Genomic DNA, 18,104 nt, shown 5'->3' with positions numbered 1-18,104 from the left:
TCCATGAGCTTCAGAGCAAACTGCTGTTCTCAGAAAACTAATGGTGAAAAATGACAAATCGGCCTACCCGCAAGTTGCTGGCTGACTTTCACCCTAATGGTGAGCTATGTTAAACTCAGTGCTGGGTGTTGTAGAGTATAAGGTGCATTCTCTGTCCTGATGTGTGTGTTTTTTGTTTTCTTTAGGATCAAATGTGTCTGATGGTTGCAGACCTGCTGGTATTTATGCCAGCCAGTAAGGAGCTGCGACACACCATCAGTCTGGGTCACAAGCTGCGTTTGGCATACTCCTCATCTGGTTTCTTCCTGGGTGTTTACCTGCATTGCCCCAAACGTGGACAGGTACTATCTCTGTGCATTTATCTGTTTAAATGTGCACAGTGCTTTTAGTTAGCTGTGAGTCAGGTTATTCATTACTTATCCAGCCTCCATTAAAACCTGTCTCCTGGAACTTGAGAAATTTCATAAGAATTCGGCATTTTATCCATTGTGACACCACTGGCCCAGCAATGAATCTTGACTATTCTCTTGCAGTTTTGTGTCTTCCAATTGGTGAGCTGCATTGAGAGTAACCGCTACAGCCTGGATCACATCTCCACTCTCTTCTCCACGCAGGTAGGTACCTCCCTGGAACGTCAGTCCTTTCTGAATCCTGGAAGAGACTTGGCAATGAGACTGTCTATGTTTGCCTTCAATAAAGGGAATTGTACCCAGGAAAACATTTATACTTTATTCACAACACTGAATGGGCGACCTATGTTGTTGGTGCTAAACTGTCGGCATTGAAGAGAATGTACGGGGGAGGGGAGGATGGGGCTGGTTTTCCACAGGGGCCCTTTGCACTTCTTCGTCAATCTTGATGTAGTGTTACTAGTAACAACATTATTGCACTGTGCTGCTGCTCTGAACATGATGTTCACGGGGAAACTAGCTTGCTGGGATGTGATTCGAAGTTTATTCCTATGGGGATTATTTACTCTTCTTCCAGTAACAGTTGTAATTTGGGAGCTTTTAGTTATTAAAATGATGTATCAGTTCTGCTCCTATGCCATCAAGAACATGGGGAGGCCATTTACTCCCTCAAACCTGTTCAGCTGCTCAATGAGATCATGACTGATCTGTCACCCACCTTTGCCCCAAATCCCTTAAGACCTTTGGCTAACAGAAATCTATCAATCTCAAATTTGAGCATCAATTGCTGTTAGTGGCAGAGTTCCAAGCTGTAGTTAGCTTTTACGTAGGACAATATTTCCTCATTTCATTCTAATTGGTTTGACTCCATTCTTTTGACTTGTCCCTAGTCCTTTACTTTCCACTCTGGAATCTGCTCTAATTATCCCTCTTGACACTGGGTAAAGTTGGTGGAGTGGACCACCTATCTGTGTTCTCCAGGCTGAAGGGGCAATGGTTTACATGCCTGATCTATGGTTTTTTTCACAGGAAACACTGGTGGATTTTGCCCTGACTCCCACTGATATCTGGGCATTGTGGCAGGATGAGGACAACCAGTCGAATGTCAGATACATCAACTTTGAGCAGTAAGTTCTCAGTAAGACTGTCAAAACAAAAATAACAGCAACAAAAATAATTACACCCGATTCCTTGAGGGACAATGTGGTTAAAAACTGAAACTTTGCAATTCCCAAGTTGTCCACTGTTGGCATTCCCACAAAGAACTGTCCCTCCCGGAATGGATAGTGTGGTTAAGGACTGCCGGTGCGTTTGTCTGGAAGCCTATGGGCCTCCATTCTTACAGTCCTGAAAATCAGTTGAAGGAAAAACTGGAAACAATCTTGACTCCGTTTAGATTTATCTGCAGCATGAAACATTGCAAGTGTACACCACCTAACCATGTCACAGTGTCAGGAAATATCTCTATATGTACTCAAGTAACCACTGAATCAGTGCCCTTCACCTGCACGTTGTCAACCGTGATGAACACAACTGGTTGAATATTTCTGATTGCAATTATGAACTATTGTTTTCTGTTGACTTGGACTGGACTTGAGAATGGGGTGAGTGGGGATGTGGAGGTGGAGCCTGGGGAAGTGAGCCATACATAAGCATTGCAATGGAAGACAGGTTATAGTAAAATTTCCAGGGCTGTGCGGAATGACTGCTGGATTGGATTTGTTTATTATCATGTGTACCGAGGTGCAGTGAAAAATATTCTTCTGCTTACAGTCCAGCCAGATCATTCCATTCATGAAAATAAAACATAGAGCATACATAAATAAACAATGTAAATACATAGACACAGGCATCGGGTGAAGCATGCAGGAGTGCAGTACTACTCGCCAGAGAAGATGTGTGAAGAGATCAGATCAGTCCATAAAAGGGTCATTTAGGAGTCTGTTAGTGCGTGTTCTCAGACTTTTGTATCTCCTGCCCGATGGAAGAGTTTGGAAGGGAGAATAACCCGGGTGGGAGGGGTCTTTGATTATGCTGCCCACTTTCCCAAGTCAGCGGGAGGTGTAGATGGAGTCAATGGATTGGAGACAGATTTGCGTGATGGACTGGGCTGTGTTCACAGGAAATGCGACCCAGCCGACTATGAGCAGGGTGTAGTACCTCAATAGGTATACAAGTAGGGAGCAAAGGAAAAAACATGGAAGTATAAGAAAGCTCAAAAGTAATCTGAGGGTGGTACAGCGAGGGTTTTGTTTTTTATTCTCATTTATCAGAACTGCAAACCATTCCAGATTTAAATTTGTCTGCATCACCAGATCATTGCATGAGGAAGGCCATTTAAACTAAGAGTTCATTGATCCAGTTACTCTGAACCGTGCATGCTCAGATAAATAACATCAGGACCAGTCTGGTTACTCTGAACCGTGCATGCTCAGATAAATAGTATCAGGACCAGTCTGGTTACTCTGAACCGTGCAGTGCTCAGATCAATAGTATCAGGACCAGTCTGGTTACTCTGAACCGTGCAGCGCTCAGATCAAATAGTATCAGGACCAGTCTGGTTACTCTGAACCGTGCAGTGCTCAGATCAATAGTATCAGGAACAGTCTGGTTACTCTGAACCGTGCAGTGCTCAGATCAATAGTATCAGGATCAGTCTGGTTACTCTGAACCGTGCAGTGCTCAGATCAATAACATCAGAATCAGTCTGGTGACTCTGAACCGTGCAGTGCTCAGATCAATAACATCAGAATCAGTTTGGTTACTCTGAACTGTGCAGCGCTCAGATCAATAACATCAGAATCATTCTGTCTCCCAAGCTAGGAGAGTGCATCCTCCTATTAGCTTTTATCTGTATAAGACCACCATCATACCGGTGCCAAAAAAGAACCAGGCAATGTGCCTCAACGACTATGAAGTGCTTTGAAAGGTTGGTCATGAAATACATCAACTCCATAGTCCCACAGTGCCTCCATCCACTGCAATTCGCTGACCTCCACAGCTGATACCATCTCCCTGGCCCTACACTCAACCCTGAAGCATCAACAAGGACTCCTACGCAAGACTCCCATTCATTGACTACAGCTCCAGCCTTCAACACCATAATCCCAAGAGAGTTTATATCAAAACTCCAAATCCTTGCACCTGGCTCTTCCCTCTGCAACTGGATCCACAACTTCCTTACCCATAGACTACAATCAGTAAGGATAAACAACACCTGCTCCCCGATAGCGGGGCCCAACCAGGCTGCGTACTTAGCCCCCTACTATATTCCCATACACTCGCAACTGTGTGGTAAAATTTGGTCCAACTCCATCTACAGGTTTGTTGATGGCACAAATGTAGTTGGTCAGATCTCGAACAAGGATGAGTCAGAGTACCGGAGGGAGATAGACAACCTTGTAGTATGTTGTAACGACTACAATCTCTCAACGTCAGCAAAACCAAGGAGCTGGTCATTGACCTCAGGAAGCAAAGTATTATATGCACCCCTGTCTGCATCACTGGGGCCAAGGTGGAGATAGTTTTCAGCTTCAAATTCCAAGTTGTGCACATCACCAACAATGTGTCCTGGTCCACCCACACGGCGCTACGCCCAAGGAAGCACAACAGTACCTATACTTCCTCAGGGACTAGGGAAATTCGGCATTCCACATTGACACATCAATTTTTACAGATGCACCTTTGAAAGCATTCTATCTGGCTGCATCACAGCTTGGGTATGACAGCTACTCAGTCCAAGAACGTAAGAAACGACAGAGAGTTGTGTATTTATGCATGTCCTATGTTTTTTCATGTATGAAATGATATGTCTGGACTGTACGCTGAACAATATTTTTCACTGTACCTTGATAGACATAAATCAAATTATTAACTAATAAATTAATAAGGTGAGAGAGAAATGGCAGGGCTGGTGGTTTGCTGTGACTGCAGGATGTGGGAATGTGTGGAATGCGCTGCATGTCCATTTCTGTACATATGGACAGCCATATGTACAGAAAGTATCTGCAGCTTAGGCAACGTCTGCTCAGAGTTGCTGAACTGGAGTCCAGGCTGCTGGAATTGTGGGGTGTCAGAGAGGGGAAAGAGTTACCTCAACACTTTGTTTCAGGAGGTAGTAGCACCCCTGAGTTCAGGTAGAATTTGAAGTTGTTTATGGTATGGGACTAGCGGGTGGGACTGAGTCAGGCAGGTACGGGGACCATCATGTAGTGACGGAGAAGCCTCTGCCCCTGACACTGCCTAACTGGTACTCACTGCCTGTATGAATGGGGAGAAGGACTGCAGGGCGGATGAACAATTGTCCATGGTTCATGAAGTCATGTAGAGGGACAGGTTGTGTTGAGGAAGCAGGGAGGCTGTAGAATGACCTGGACAGGTAGGAGGGTGGGCAAAGAAATAGCAGATGGAATACAATGTGGAAAAGTGTGAGGTTATGCACTTGCAGAGGAAGAATAAAGGCATAGACTATTTTCTAAATGGGGAAAGGCTTCAGAAATCAGAAGTACAAAGGGGCTTGGCAGTTCTAGTTCAGGATTTTCTTGGATAACTTGCAGGTTCAGTTGGCAGTTCGGAAGGCAAATGCAAGATTGCAAGAGCAGGGATGTACTGTTGAATCTGTATAAGGCTCTAGTCAGACCCCATTTGGAGTATTGTGAGCAGTTTTGGGCCCGACATCTAAGGAAGGATGTGCAAGTCTTGGAGAGGGCCCAGTGGGAGTTCACATGAATCATCCCCGGAATTAAGGACTTGTCATATGAGGAGTGGTTAAAGACTGGTTCTGTACGCAATGGAGTTTAGAAGGATGACGGGGATCTCATTGAAACTTGCAGAATACTGAGAGGCCTGGATAGAGTGAATGTGGAGAGGATGTTTCCACTAGTGGGAGAAACTGGAACCCGAGGGGACAGCCTCAAATTCAAGGGATTATTTAAAAAAAACGATGAAGAGGAATTTCTTCAGCCAGAGGGTGATGAATCTGTGGAACTCATTGCCGCAGAAGGCTGTGAACACCAAGTCAGTGTCTTTAAGGCAGAGAGATAGATAGGTTCTTGATTATTAAAGGGATCAGAGTTAAGGTGAGAAATCAGGAAAATAGGGATGAGACATATCAGCCGTGATTGAATGGTAGAGCAGACCTGATGGGCTGAGTGGCCTAAACCTGCTCCTATGTCTTATAAGCCATTTGGATTAGAGGAGTGAAAAGGAACGTGGTAGTGAAAGGCGGCCAGTATAAAAACGTAGAATGTTTATGGCACAGGAGGAGGCCCCTTGGCCCATATATAGTAAGTGGGATAGATACTGTTTTCTGCACCTGTAACTGGAAACTCTGAAGGTTGTGGTGTCTGCCTGATGCCAGCATGAAGAGCATTGTGAACTGGGAGGGGGAAGATCCAGTAGTCGTGGTACAAAAGGGTAGCTAAATAAGTGAGGTCCTTCAGAAGCACAAACAGGAGAAATGTGATGGCGAGTGAGGAAATGGCAGAGCTATTGAAAAAAATATTGTCTGACTTCACAGAAGTCCCAAGTTTCGTACTCTGAATAGAGGGTAATCCCAGAGTTAGGCCGTTAATAACCTTTATTATTGCCACAAGGAGGCTTACATTAACACTACAATGAGGTTACTGTGAAAAGCCCCTAGTCACACATTCCGGCACCTGTTTGGTGTACCAGAGGAAGAATTCAGAAGGTCCAAATGACCTAAAAGCACATCTTTCGTTCTTCATGTGGGAGGAAGCCAGAGCACCCCGAGGAAACCCACACAGACATAAGGAGAACGTGCAGACTCCGTACGGACAGTGACCCAAGCCAGGAATCGCACCTGGAGCCTGGTGCTGTGAAGCAACAGTGCTAAACACTGTGCTACCGTGCCACCCATTGGAGAAACTTGCGGGACTAAAATCCGACAAATCCCTGGGATGTGATGGCCTACATCCAAGGGATCTAAATGAGATAGCTGTAGGAATGGTGGGTCTTCCCGATGTGATCTTCCAAAATTTCTCAGATTCAGAACCTGTCCCATCAGATTGAAAGTTGGCAAATGTTACAGCATTTTTCAAGAAACGAAAGAGAAGGGAAGCACTCCAACTTCGGTTGTTGGGAAAATACTGAGATCCATTATTAAAGGTCTCAACAGTGCACTTGGAAAAGTATAGCATGATTAGAACCAGTCAACATGGTTTTAGTAAATGGAAATCCTACTTGATAAACTTGTTTTTCAGAATGTTAATGGGTGGATAGAGGAACCAGTAGATGGATTTCCAAAAAGCAGTCAATATGATGCCAAACGAAGAGTTAATAGCCAAGGTAATGGTTCAGGGAGTTTGGAATAGTACATCAGCATGGATGGAGGATTGGTTAATAGACAGGAGGAAGGGAGTGGGCTAAATGGGGTGTTTTAAGTCACAAGGCTGTGACTAACGGAGTGCTGCAGGGATCAGTGCTGGGCACTCCGTTATTTCCAATCCATATTAATGACTTGGATAAAGAGATAGGGAATAATGTATCAAAGTCTGCTGACAACAAAATGAGGTGGAAAGGTGAGGTGTGGGAGGACACAGGCAGCAAAGAAATGTGGGCAGGTTAAGTGAGTAGGCAGCAAAGTGGCAAATGGAGTACAGTGTGGGCAAATGTGAGGTTATCAGAATTTTTTTTTTAAAGATGTGAAAATTGTAAAAGCTAAAGTTCAAAGAGACGTGGGTGTTCTTGTACAGGGAACACAAAGTTAGTATGTAGGTTCCGCTAGCAATTGGGGAGGCAAATGGCATGTAGGCCTTTGCTACAAGGAGCACAAGAATATCTTCCCAAGGTTGTATAGTGCTTTAGTGAGACTACAACTAGCAGTTTTGGCCTCCATATTCAATAAAGGACTTTTAAAATTAATTTATGGGATGTGGGCATTGCTGGTCAGTGCAGCATTCATTGTCCATCCCTAGTTGCCCTTGAGAAGATGGTTGTGATAAACCTGCAGGTAGTACAGTGAGGGTTGAGCAGATTGGTCTGTGAGATGAGAAGCAGAGTAAATTGGGTTCACATTGTCTGGTATTGAGAATGAGAGGTGATCTCATTGAACATAGGAAGTTCAGTCAGCATTCCTTCCCTGTCTTTTCACTCAGGACTCCACTCTCAGCAGAAAAGGGACAATATGTCTTTCTTTGACTTCTTTATCAAATACCACATGGAGGCTCAATTGGCTCCAATGTAAAGGGTGGTTGTGGGACGGTAGTGGAGAATGGCAGGGGTAGCATTGTCAGCAATTTTCCTGAATGAATCCATGCCTTCAGGAGAAGAGGAGCATCAAATGAATGTGGAGCAGTGTTACCCCTGGAACTGATGTGGTCTGCAATGAAAGGACGATGCTTTTCTTTTGTTGCAGTAATAATGCTGGACAGTGGAACCAGGTCTTCACAGAGCCTGTTGCTGATGAAGAATTACACATACCAGAGGATCGGGACCCTAAGGTGAGCATTCATTCCTGTCAGACCTTCGGTCCAGCCTGACGCATAGTCTCGGAGGGATCCACGGAGCTCGCTGCAAGGAGCGCCTCGGGGTTAGACAGCGCTTATCCCCGAGATGCTTGTCACTGCCTATCCCCGAGGCGCTCGTCACTGCCGAACCCCGAGGCGCTGGCCACGGCGCGCTGCCAATCCCCAAGGCGCTGGCCACGGCGCGCTGCCAATCCCCAAGGCGCTGGCCACGGCGCGCTGCCAATCCCCGAGGCGCTGGCCACCGCGCACTGCCTAACCCCGTAGTGAGTTGGATGTGCTCTTGGGGGTTTCTGGGTTGCGCGTGATGTGCTTTTGTGGGTTTCCGGGTTGCGCGCGATGTGCTCTTCGGGGTTTCCGGGTTGCGCGCGATGTGCTCTTCGGGGTTTCCGGGTTGTGCGCGATGTGCTCTTCGGGGTTTCCGGGTTGCGCGCGATGTACTCTTGAGGCTAATGAGGGCAAAGTGGGCTCATTACCATAATGAATGGAGGGACAGGCTCGAAAGGCCTAATGGCCTGCTCCTAGTTTGTATATAAGCAAATTACTGCGGATGCTGGAATCGGAAACCAAAGGAGAAAATTTCTTCCCGTTTTGTATATCTTTGTCACCCCTGCCCCAGCTCTTTCTCTGTGTCCCCACCTCGACCCTTTTCCCTGTAGCCACAAATCTATTCTCTTCAGATGTTAAAGTTGACTGAATCTGCCTCCACACTGTTGATGTGATATGTTCTGGATCCTAACTACTCACAGCATTTTTAGTTTTCCTCGTGCCATATTTGGTTCTTTTGCCAAACTCCTTAATCAGTGTTCTTGAACGTTCCACCGATTGGAGCAGCTTTTCTATCTCTACTCTGAGTAGAGTCCTTGTAATTTTGCCTATGCCTCGCAAGTCTCCTTTTAACATTCTCAAAGGAGAGCAGCACCATGTTCTCCAATCTGCCAATAGCTGATGTGTCCCATCCCTAAAACTATTTTCTAAAATCCTTTCTGTACTCTCTAAAGTCCTTCCTTCCTTCCTAAGCGTGGTGTCAACAACTATACACAATACTTCAATTGACGCTGCACCTGTGTTTTATAAATTATCATAGTAACTTCCTGACTGTTATACTCTACCCTTTATTGCATGAGCCTCCACTTTGCTGACGGGTCCATCAATTATTGGAAGTCCCTGAACACCACATCGACTGCAGTACTTTTCTGGCACCTCAAAAAGTCATTCAATTTAGTTAAACAAATCATTCTGATTTTGCTTAATTAATAATGTTTGCCCAAGTGATTGTTAATTTTCTCCCAGATTGTTGTTTCTTATTCTTAATTCTTTCATTAGATGTTGGCGCCAATGGCTGGGCCAGCATTTATTGCCCATCCCTAATTGCACTTGAACTGCTCGCTAAACAATTTCTCAGGGCAGATAAGAGTCAGTCACATTGCTGTGGGTCTGGAGTCACATGTAGACCAGACCGGGTAAGGATGACCTATTTCTTTCCCTAAACGGTATTGGTGAACCAAATGGGGCCGGATTCTCCGGTTGCCGACGCCGGAATTGCGTTCAGCGATCAGCCAGAGAATCCCCGCTCACGTCCGAATCAGGGGGGAGCTGCTTTCACGATGCTCCGCCCCCTCCAAAGTGGTGTATTAACATCCACAGGACATTGTCTGAGGCCCACCCCCTCCAATGCTCTGCCCCGACTGGCCGAGTTCCCGTGGCGTGGGGCACGTGTGGTCTTATCCGTCGGGAACCCGGCATGGCGACTGCGGACTCAGTCCAGCGCCGCCACAGTCGGGGGAGGGCCGATCCGCGACAGGGGGACTTTGTCAGGGGCTGAGGCACTGTTGGAGGGTGGTCCGGGGTGCACAAGCTGGCCAAAGAGGGTCCACAAGCGGCCAGCGCCATGTTTCACGGTATAGCCACTGCAGGCTGCCGTCGTCCGCATGCACGGCCATGGACCCGGCTATTCTCCGGGCTGTATCAGCAGCTAGAGTCGGGTGTTCTACGCTGCCTTGATGCTAGCTCCCAGCCAAATGGAGGATCGGTGGCTGTTTTACACCATTTTGTCTGTCATAAAACGCTACATTCCCACGCCAGCGTGGGGAGCCTTAAAATCTGAGAGTCCAGCCAATGGGCCTTTATGACAATCGATGATGTTTCACAGTCACCGTACGGAGACCAGCTTTCATAGATTTTTAAAACTATTTGAATTCTACCAGCTGCAGTGGTAGAATTTAAGCCCATGTCCCCAGAGTATCGACTAGTGAGATTACCACAATGCCACCATCTTCCCTCCTGCGATTAAACCGATTGACCTGTAGTTATTGGGTTTATTCTTGCACCCTTTTTTGAGCAAGGATGTAATATTTGCAATTCTCCAGTTCTCTGACACCATTCCTGTATCTAAGGAAGTTTGGAAGATTGTAGCCAGTGCCTCTGACATTTCCCCACACTCATCCTCAGATGCATCTAATCCCGCTCTCGTGACTTATCAACTTTTAATACTCGGCTTTTATCCAATTTTAACTCATCCAATGTTCAACTACCTTCTCTTTTACTATGACATATTAGCATCTTCCTTGGTAAAGCCTAATGCCTTATTCTACCATGTCCTCTGCTTCCATGTATGGGTCTTCTTTTTCAGTCCCTAATTGGCCATACCTTACTGTACTTTTACTCGTCATGTCGTCTTTTGGATTCCCTTGTATGATAGCTGCATGCCAGGGAGCTCAGGATCTCTTTGCCCTATATTTCCCCCTCATGTGAATGTACCTTGATTGTGCCCCAGATCATCTCCTGTTTAAAAACAGTCCATTGTTCCATTCTAGTTTTGTCTGTCAGTCTTGGATTCTCACACCATGACTTTGGCCCTCCTCCAACTAAACCTTTTTTACTTTAGATTGTTCCTTGTCCTTATTCCACAGCTAACCTAAACCTAGCCTTAGCTCTAACCCATCTTTGGAACATCTTCCAGTCCTCAGACCTCTGCACTCCCCCAATTTTGGCCTCTTCACACTCCTGTATTCCTCCTTTCCACCATAACAACTGAGGCTCTGATATTTCTTCCCTCAGTCTCCCAACATTTCTACCTCTCTTTGGCCCAGCATGTCCTGAAATCTCTGGCTTGGTGTCAAATGTTTGTCCAATTATACTCCTGTGAAGCGCTGAGATTAAATACATTTAAAGGCACAATGTCAATGCAAGTTGTGATAACTAATTGAAATCCTGGTCTCTCCACAGGAAGCCTACCTAGAATACCTGTTCGCCCCAGGTCGGTTTACAGCTCAGGCCCTACTGAAAGCTCTGCAGGTAATCCAAGTTTCTGTACTGTTCGTTAATATTCAAGCTTTGCTACTTTATTGTAATGTTATTCCGACTGGGCTTCCGGCCTGTGTTCATAAGGTGGCTGGTTCATTGGCCCAAGGTGTCGGTGTATGAGATGTCTGTGATAGTTCAACTCTTATTCCCGCCTCCCTGCATGTTGGTTCCATTGCACTTTATGCAGCTCCCTCTTCGTGATCTCGTTCTGTGAAGTATGTTATGTGAGAATACCTTTAAGAAATGGGTGTTTATAAATGGGTGTGTATATAAATATCTAGTGAGAGTACCTTTAAGAAATGGGTGTTTATTACTGCAGTGATGTCAGAGTGGGTGGAACTGGGCTGTATGTCAGCTTTTTACTTTCACTTTAGGCGTTTTGCTACAGGGTGGGTTTGATTTCATTTGAATTTTGGAGAACCTGCAATCACAGCAGGGTGTGTATGAATCTCTGGAAGCTTATGAATGGTCATTTGCTGATTTCAACGTGATAACTGTTCTCAGTAGTGAAGTTAAACATGAGGTGCTTCTGTGAAAGGTTTTGTTTTTAAGTCTTATGGATGTTAAAAGGAAAGCTTAAAGGATTACTTAGTATTGTTGTCTTTGGGGATTGTATTTGAATTAATGGTTGCTAAGATGTTCGCTGTATGTTTTTAAAAGGTTAACTTGAGTTCATAGAATAAATATTGTTTTGCTTTAAAAAATACTTTTCCATTTGTGCTCTACTACACCTGTAGAGTGGGCCGTGTGCTCCCCATACCACAATCTATTAAAAGTTGTGGGTCAGGTGAACTCCATGATACACTTTGGGGTTCTCTAAACCCTGGCCCTTAACAAGTATCATTGCATCAGAGAAATTAATAAATGCTGCTGGTGTCAGCCAGCTCCTGAGAACACTTGATTAGAAAGTTGCTTTATTCCTACTGAATATAAGGATTTGGGTTTATAAGACACTTGTTTTGTATTATCAGGATGTCCCATGGGAATTATTACCGTTTGACCTGTAGCCCCTGTTGTAATGTAGGAAATGCAGCAAGTGTCCAGATTATTTGTTTCTTGGGCACATTGGATGAGGCATATAATTACTGACTAGGTCACCAGAAGAAATCGCATTGCTCCACTTTAAATAGCACTGTGGGATTATTCAGAGCCACCTTGAGGGAGCAACCATCTTACTGACAATGCAGTAGGCCCACAGTACTGCTCCAGAGTGTCTGCCTGGATTGTGTTCTGGAGACTCTGAAGTGGGACATGAACCAAATTACTCAGTTTTTCGTGTGGTGTTGGTTTAAATGGTCAACCCCTCAGTTTAATAAAATGCAGTTTAAACAGCTTAATAATCAAGTTGGTGTGTGGTGAATCTCTCTGCAGCTGTATTGAAAAACTATATACCTGCCTTTCAGAACAATAATTTGAACCGTAATCCCAAAAAACGCTAAAAATTTGAGAGTGGCTTGTTTATGTTGAGTTGCTGCTGGTTAACTGCAAGTACTCTGGTGAAATGTTTATTTGGGGGGGTTTCACAACTGATGGGATGTGATGTGGTCAGTTCAGGGGCACAGCTATTAGTGATGAATACTGAGAGTTGGCAGTTTGAACAGTAGGATTATAATAGTATTATAGGTGTCCAGGTAGTTCAGTAGCACCGTGTTCAAGTTGACTTTGCCTGTGAATGAGATCCTCCAACATTCTGATCGACTTGAAGAGAAAAGTCTGCTGCGCCCAATTGTTCAGGTTTATGGTCAATGAGTTAGGCTCCATCAGTGTTGCAAACAGTCCTAGTGAATCAGATCAGTCAGCAGGATAAAGTGGGCCAGATAAATGACCAGACGCTCAACTAATCTACTACACGTTTCTTCTGAGTTTTAGCACTTGTCTCTGCCTATTCCATTTGGGTTCAACATCATGAGCCACACACACAAGCAGTCCTCCAGTCAACTATGGATTGGGCCATTTGCCTAGCCAATATCTAGATAAATCTCTGTCAAAGCGAGGGCTGGTGCAGCTGTACACTGAATAACTGGGGGTCAACCACGTGATTTTTCATGTTTTCAATTGGGAAACTGAGTGTATAAATCAGACTGGGGTTCAGCCCATAGACCAATGGATAGTTTATTTACCATCAAGCAAGTAACTCGATAGTATTCAATTCAAAACATATTGGGAGCATTGACAACCTTACAGTTCTCAGTATGTCAAAAGCAGTCGGCTTCTTTTGAGTAATCACTACTTACGCATTGACTCTTTAAGTGGTTTGCCACTTATTGCACAATGGCCTGTTATCACAGTTGAAATTGCCCTCTCCTTGACAATGGACTAATGAACTTGGTTCAGGCAGCCTCAGGAAACTCTGGAATCAGTTGCCTTGGCCACACATTATGAGGATAAATAACTATTAGTTCTTCCTTTCCCCTCTTGGTCTTCCCTCATGAGTTAGCCGAGTCTTCATCCCAAACATGACTGGCAAATGGAGCCACTGTCGAAGGATGTCAGGCACCTGGAAGTGTTTGGAGTTGAAATGGTTAGATTTATGGATCTGTATCACGTTTAGCCTGTTATCAAACCCATCAAAATCACACCCTTATTTGTTCAATATCAGTGTATTAAACTACTAAGGTTTTCTTGTCATTGTGTCTTTTAATCCTTGTTTTAGATATATTGTCGAGGGGCAGATAGAATCCTGGATCCATCTATGGATGGACTGAAGAAAGAAGTGACGTTAGCTGTGGAAAATGCGGTAATGTTGGAGATGTCAATGTTCTTTAAATCCAGAATTCCATTTCTGATCAGTCTGAAAAAGCTTGTTCCTGGAATATCTGCACTTTTATGAGGCAACTTTTAAAGATGTAGCACAATGTAGTTTAGTCACCCCTGCTCCTTGATTTTTGTGCAGCTTCTCACCACCTTCATGTGTCTAGCAATTAAAATGCAGCGTTTCTTCTCTCTCCGTTCCACAATATGACTGTTTCTAGCTCATTAATTGTTTTTGAAAGTTGATTCAATCTAGCCTGTTTGCATTCTTTCATATTCAAAAATATGTTGGTTTTATTTTGCTAGCAAGGGAAATAAATGAATTTGAAATGGGAAGACCTTTTTAACATTATGTGCAAATGGTGTTGATTTTGATCTGCCTCATTTACTCTAACATTCCTTTTTGAGTTTGAGGTTTGGTGCTGGGTACTGTTAGTTGTAATCTTTGCTATTGCTGTGTTCAGATTCAGAACAGTGTGACCGAGTACGAGTTCTCACAGGAGGTGTACCGTCAGCTACAAGTGGAATTCTGGTCCAAGTTCTACGCCTGCTCCCTACAGTACCAGGAGGCCCTGGCAAGACCCCTGGCATTACTCGTCAATGCACGTACCAACATGGTGTGCCTGTTGAAAAAGGTGAGAGTTTGGTCATAGCTGTTCCCAGCAGCAGTCTGAGAAGCTCCTTGTAGCACTGCCCTTAACAAAAACTTGACCAGGGGTTATTACCTGCCCCTTCCACTCCAAAAATAATGTAATACGTTAATCTGATTTCCACACAGATGAGGTGCATAATTTAGGCCATGTAAGAATCCATGGCGTGAGCAAAGGAACAGGGCATCATTCTCTCCCCCAGGCTAGCAGGTTTATTTTATTCTTTCATGGGATGTGGGCATCGGGAGGACAGCATTTTGTTCCCATTCCTAATTGTCCTTGATTAGCTTGTTAAGCAGAAGATAGTTCAGACACATTGTTCCGGAGTCATAGGCCAGGTTGGCAGATTTCCTTCCCTAAAGGACATTAGTGAAGTAGATGTATTTTTACGACAATCGGTGATAGTTTCATGGTCACCATTTACTGATTGAGTTTAGCTGCCGTGGTGGGATTTGAATCCATGTCCCTGAGAATTAGCCTGCGTGTTTGGATTACCAGTCCATTGACATTATCATTGTACCACCAACTCCCCACTTATGGGTTCAATGGTTCAGTCTCGTGGAAAATTGAAGCTGACACTCCCACGCAGGACTGTGGGAATGCCATCCTGTTGGAAGTGCCATCTTTCAGATGAGACATTCAACGGAGTTGGTGCCTGCGCCCTCTTGGGTAGATGCACTATCCCATAGCATTAACTTGAAAAAGAGCTGGGAAATTCTCCACAGCGTGCGGATCAATATTTATTCCTGAACCAACACTTAGAACAGTTTTAAAACCAAAAATGCTGTAAATACTCATCAGATCTGGCAGTATCTGCGGAGAGAGAGAATGGGATAAAGTTTCAGGTCAATGATCCCACTTCAATACAGGGATATTTCCAAGTTTTTAAGCAAGGGACGGGGGAGAACAAAAGCTGATCAGCTGAACAACAGGAGAGAGTACATGACAAAAGGAATGATAGTGCAAGGCAAAAAGCGATGCTAGTTATCTGGTTGTAATCAAATTGTATATAGGATCTTACTCTTCAAATTGGCTGTTGTGTTTTCTACACAACACTGACTTCACTGCATCAGCTGAGATTAGCAAAGATGCAATATAAATGCAAAGTTTCCTTTAATTTAAATAAAATAAATTGATGTGGAGATGCTGGCGTTGGACTGTTGGGGCGTGGGGTGGGGGGGGGGGGGGGGGCATAGTAAGAAGTCTTACAACACTGGGTTAAAGTCCAACAGGTTTGTTTCAAATCACTAGCTTTCAGAGCACTGCTCCTTCCTCAGCTGAGTCATTGAATGAGTGGTTGTCAGTTTGACGATGAGAATGTGTCCTCTTGGTTTTGGCAAGTTACAGAAACAGCGATGCAGTTTGCTTCCTGACATTGCAGTGGAAAGCATCAGTCTAACATCTCTGACTTAATCATTAGCTGGTATAGACTTTGAAACACAGCTTGTTTCTGATGGCTGTAAAATCACAGAATACTTTGACATATTAACCGCATCTGACGTCCCCTCTTTCTTGAAAGCATTGCTTTCTTTAGATAGTCAGTCAAAGATCTGCCCATTCAGCCATCTCCCTTGAGAACTGGAGGTAGATGCTGTAGCTTTTGTGATTTAAATAATCCAGATGTTTTCATTTTTTCCAATTAAAGTGGAATTTAGAGTGGCCAATCCACCTACCCTGCACATCTTTGGGTTGTGGGGGCGAAACCCATGCAAAAACGGGGAGAATGTGCAAACTCCACACGGACAGTGACCCAGAGCCAGGATCGAACCTGGGACCTCGGTGCCGTGAGGCAGCAGTGCTAATCTCTGTGCCACCGTGCTGCCTGAATTCCAATAAATTTACATTTTGTTCTGATAACTAGAACTGCTGGTCAGTGAGTGTGCTTATTGCAGCTAACGGAACACTAGGTTTCTATTACTCAGAACAGAATTCCCTCTGAGAGATTGGCAGTGAGATTACAGATTAATGTTGAAGAGAATGGCTGCAACCTCCTCCTTTCTCTCTCCACCCCTGCACCCGGCAAATAAAATCCTAGTCCCTCCTTTTACCCTTTAATGAAAAACCTTGGATGACACACTGAACTCCTTGTGTGACAATCTGAGCATTGCATAAGTATATTCAAATTACATGAATAACCCAGTGAAAACTGTGGGTTTGGTGAGGATGAGCTGAATATTTTAGGAGATGTTGTGACAGCTTTTTTCTTATCGCTTTTACATAGGGATTCATCTCTTTCTTCTTTCCCTGCCTTACCATTGACCACCTCTACATGTCATCGGATGAGTGCCTGTTTTTGGAAGATGAGTGTTCCCTCACGGATGGTGAGTTAACTATGGTCAAGGGGTCGAATTGAAGAATAATCGATGTTCTGTACTTACTAATTGTTTTGCTGTCTCTTTGTCGTCTTCCTGTTATTGCAGGAATGGTTAGTTTTTGGTTCACTATCACTTCACAATGTTTTGAGACTTGACAATCTCTGACCATAAATCTCAGCTGCTGATTTGGGCATGCACTGCTATTCTTACACACGGTGATTTTGAATCTCAGCTGCTGGTTTAAATGGACACTGCTATTCTCTCTCACAAAGAACAAAGAAATGTACAGCACAGGAACAGGCCCTCCGGCCTGCGCCGACCATGCTGCCAGTCTAAACTAAAATCTTCTACGCTTCCAGGGTCCATATCCCTCTATTCCCATCCTATTCATGTATTTGTCAAGATGCTCCTCAAAAGTCACTATCGTGCCTGTTTCCACCACCTCCTCTGGCAACGGGTTTCAGGCATCCAATACCCTCTTGTGTAAAAAAAAACTTGCCTGTACATCTCCTCTAAACCTTGCCCCTCGCACCTTAAACCTATGCCCCTTATTCTGATCGCTATACTACCAGAAGGATGTGGAGGCTTTAGAGAGTGTGCAGAAGAGATTTACCAGGATGTTGCGTGGTATGGAGGGCATTAGCTATGAGGAGAGGTTGAATAAACTCAATTTGTTCTCACTGGAACGACGCAGGTTGAGGGGCGACCTGATAGCGGTCTACAAAATTATGAGGGGCATAGACAGAACGGATAGCCTGAGGCTTTTCCCCAGGGTAGAGTGATCAATTACTAGGGGGCATAGGTTTAAGGTGCGAGAGGCAAGGTTTAGAGGAGATGTACAAGGCAACTTTTTTTTACACAGTGGGTATTGGGTGCGTTGCACCTCTTTGTCTTTGGCTACCTAGTTGTTGGCTACAAACAGGTCTTGGAACAACCAAGTGAATGGCTCCCACGTTCTATGGAAACCTTCTTCCGAGCCACGATGGCGAATTTGATTTTCTCCATTTGGCTAGTCTGTAGCTTTAGGCGGCGTTGCTGACTGCCAGCTGAGGAGGATTCTCCAACGGGTGATCAGAAAGGCAAGGGCACCGGCCCTCCTCCCCATGAAGAGATCTGGCTGTTCTGATACCCTGAAGACTTGCACTTTCAGGCATGACTCCACCCTCATCCCCACCATTTTAGACATTG

General features: G+C 44.6%; 1 protein-coding gene across 1 annotated transcript in view; it reads left to right on the top strand.

The window, feature by feature from the left end:
* Positions 1–18,104, top strand: part of nup160 (nucleoporin 160) — a 123,027-nt gene that overhangs the window by 23,402 nt on the left and 81,521 nt on the right. Inside the window, exons 7-14 of the mRNA XM_038807352.1 lie at positions 186–341; positions 534–614; positions 1,440–1,537; positions 7,786–7,870; positions 11,123–11,191; positions 13,854–13,937; positions 14,416–14,586; positions 16,823–16,922. Of these exons, the coding sequence (XP_038663280.1) occupies positions 186–341; positions 534–614; positions 1,440–1,537; positions 7,786–7,870; positions 11,123–11,191; positions 13,854–13,937; positions 14,416–14,586; positions 16,823–16,922 (844 nt within the window). The remainder of the gene's footprint in view (positions 1–185; positions 342–533; positions 615–1,439; positions 1,538–7,785; positions 7,871–11,122; positions 11,192–13,853; positions 13,938–14,415; positions 14,587–16,822; positions 16,923–18,104) is intronic.

This window comes from Scyliorhinus canicula, chromosome 9 (genome assembly GCF_902713615.1).
Source record: "Scyliorhinus canicula chromosome 9, sScyCan1.1, whole genome shotgun sequence".
Classification (NCBI taxonomy): Eukaryota; Metazoa; Chordata; class Chondrichthyes; order Carcharhiniformes; family Scyliorhinidae; genus Scyliorhinus; species Scyliorhinus canicula.
The sequence above is the reverse complement of the archived record's forward strand: the minus strand, read 5'-3'. Positions and strand labels throughout refer to the sequence as shown.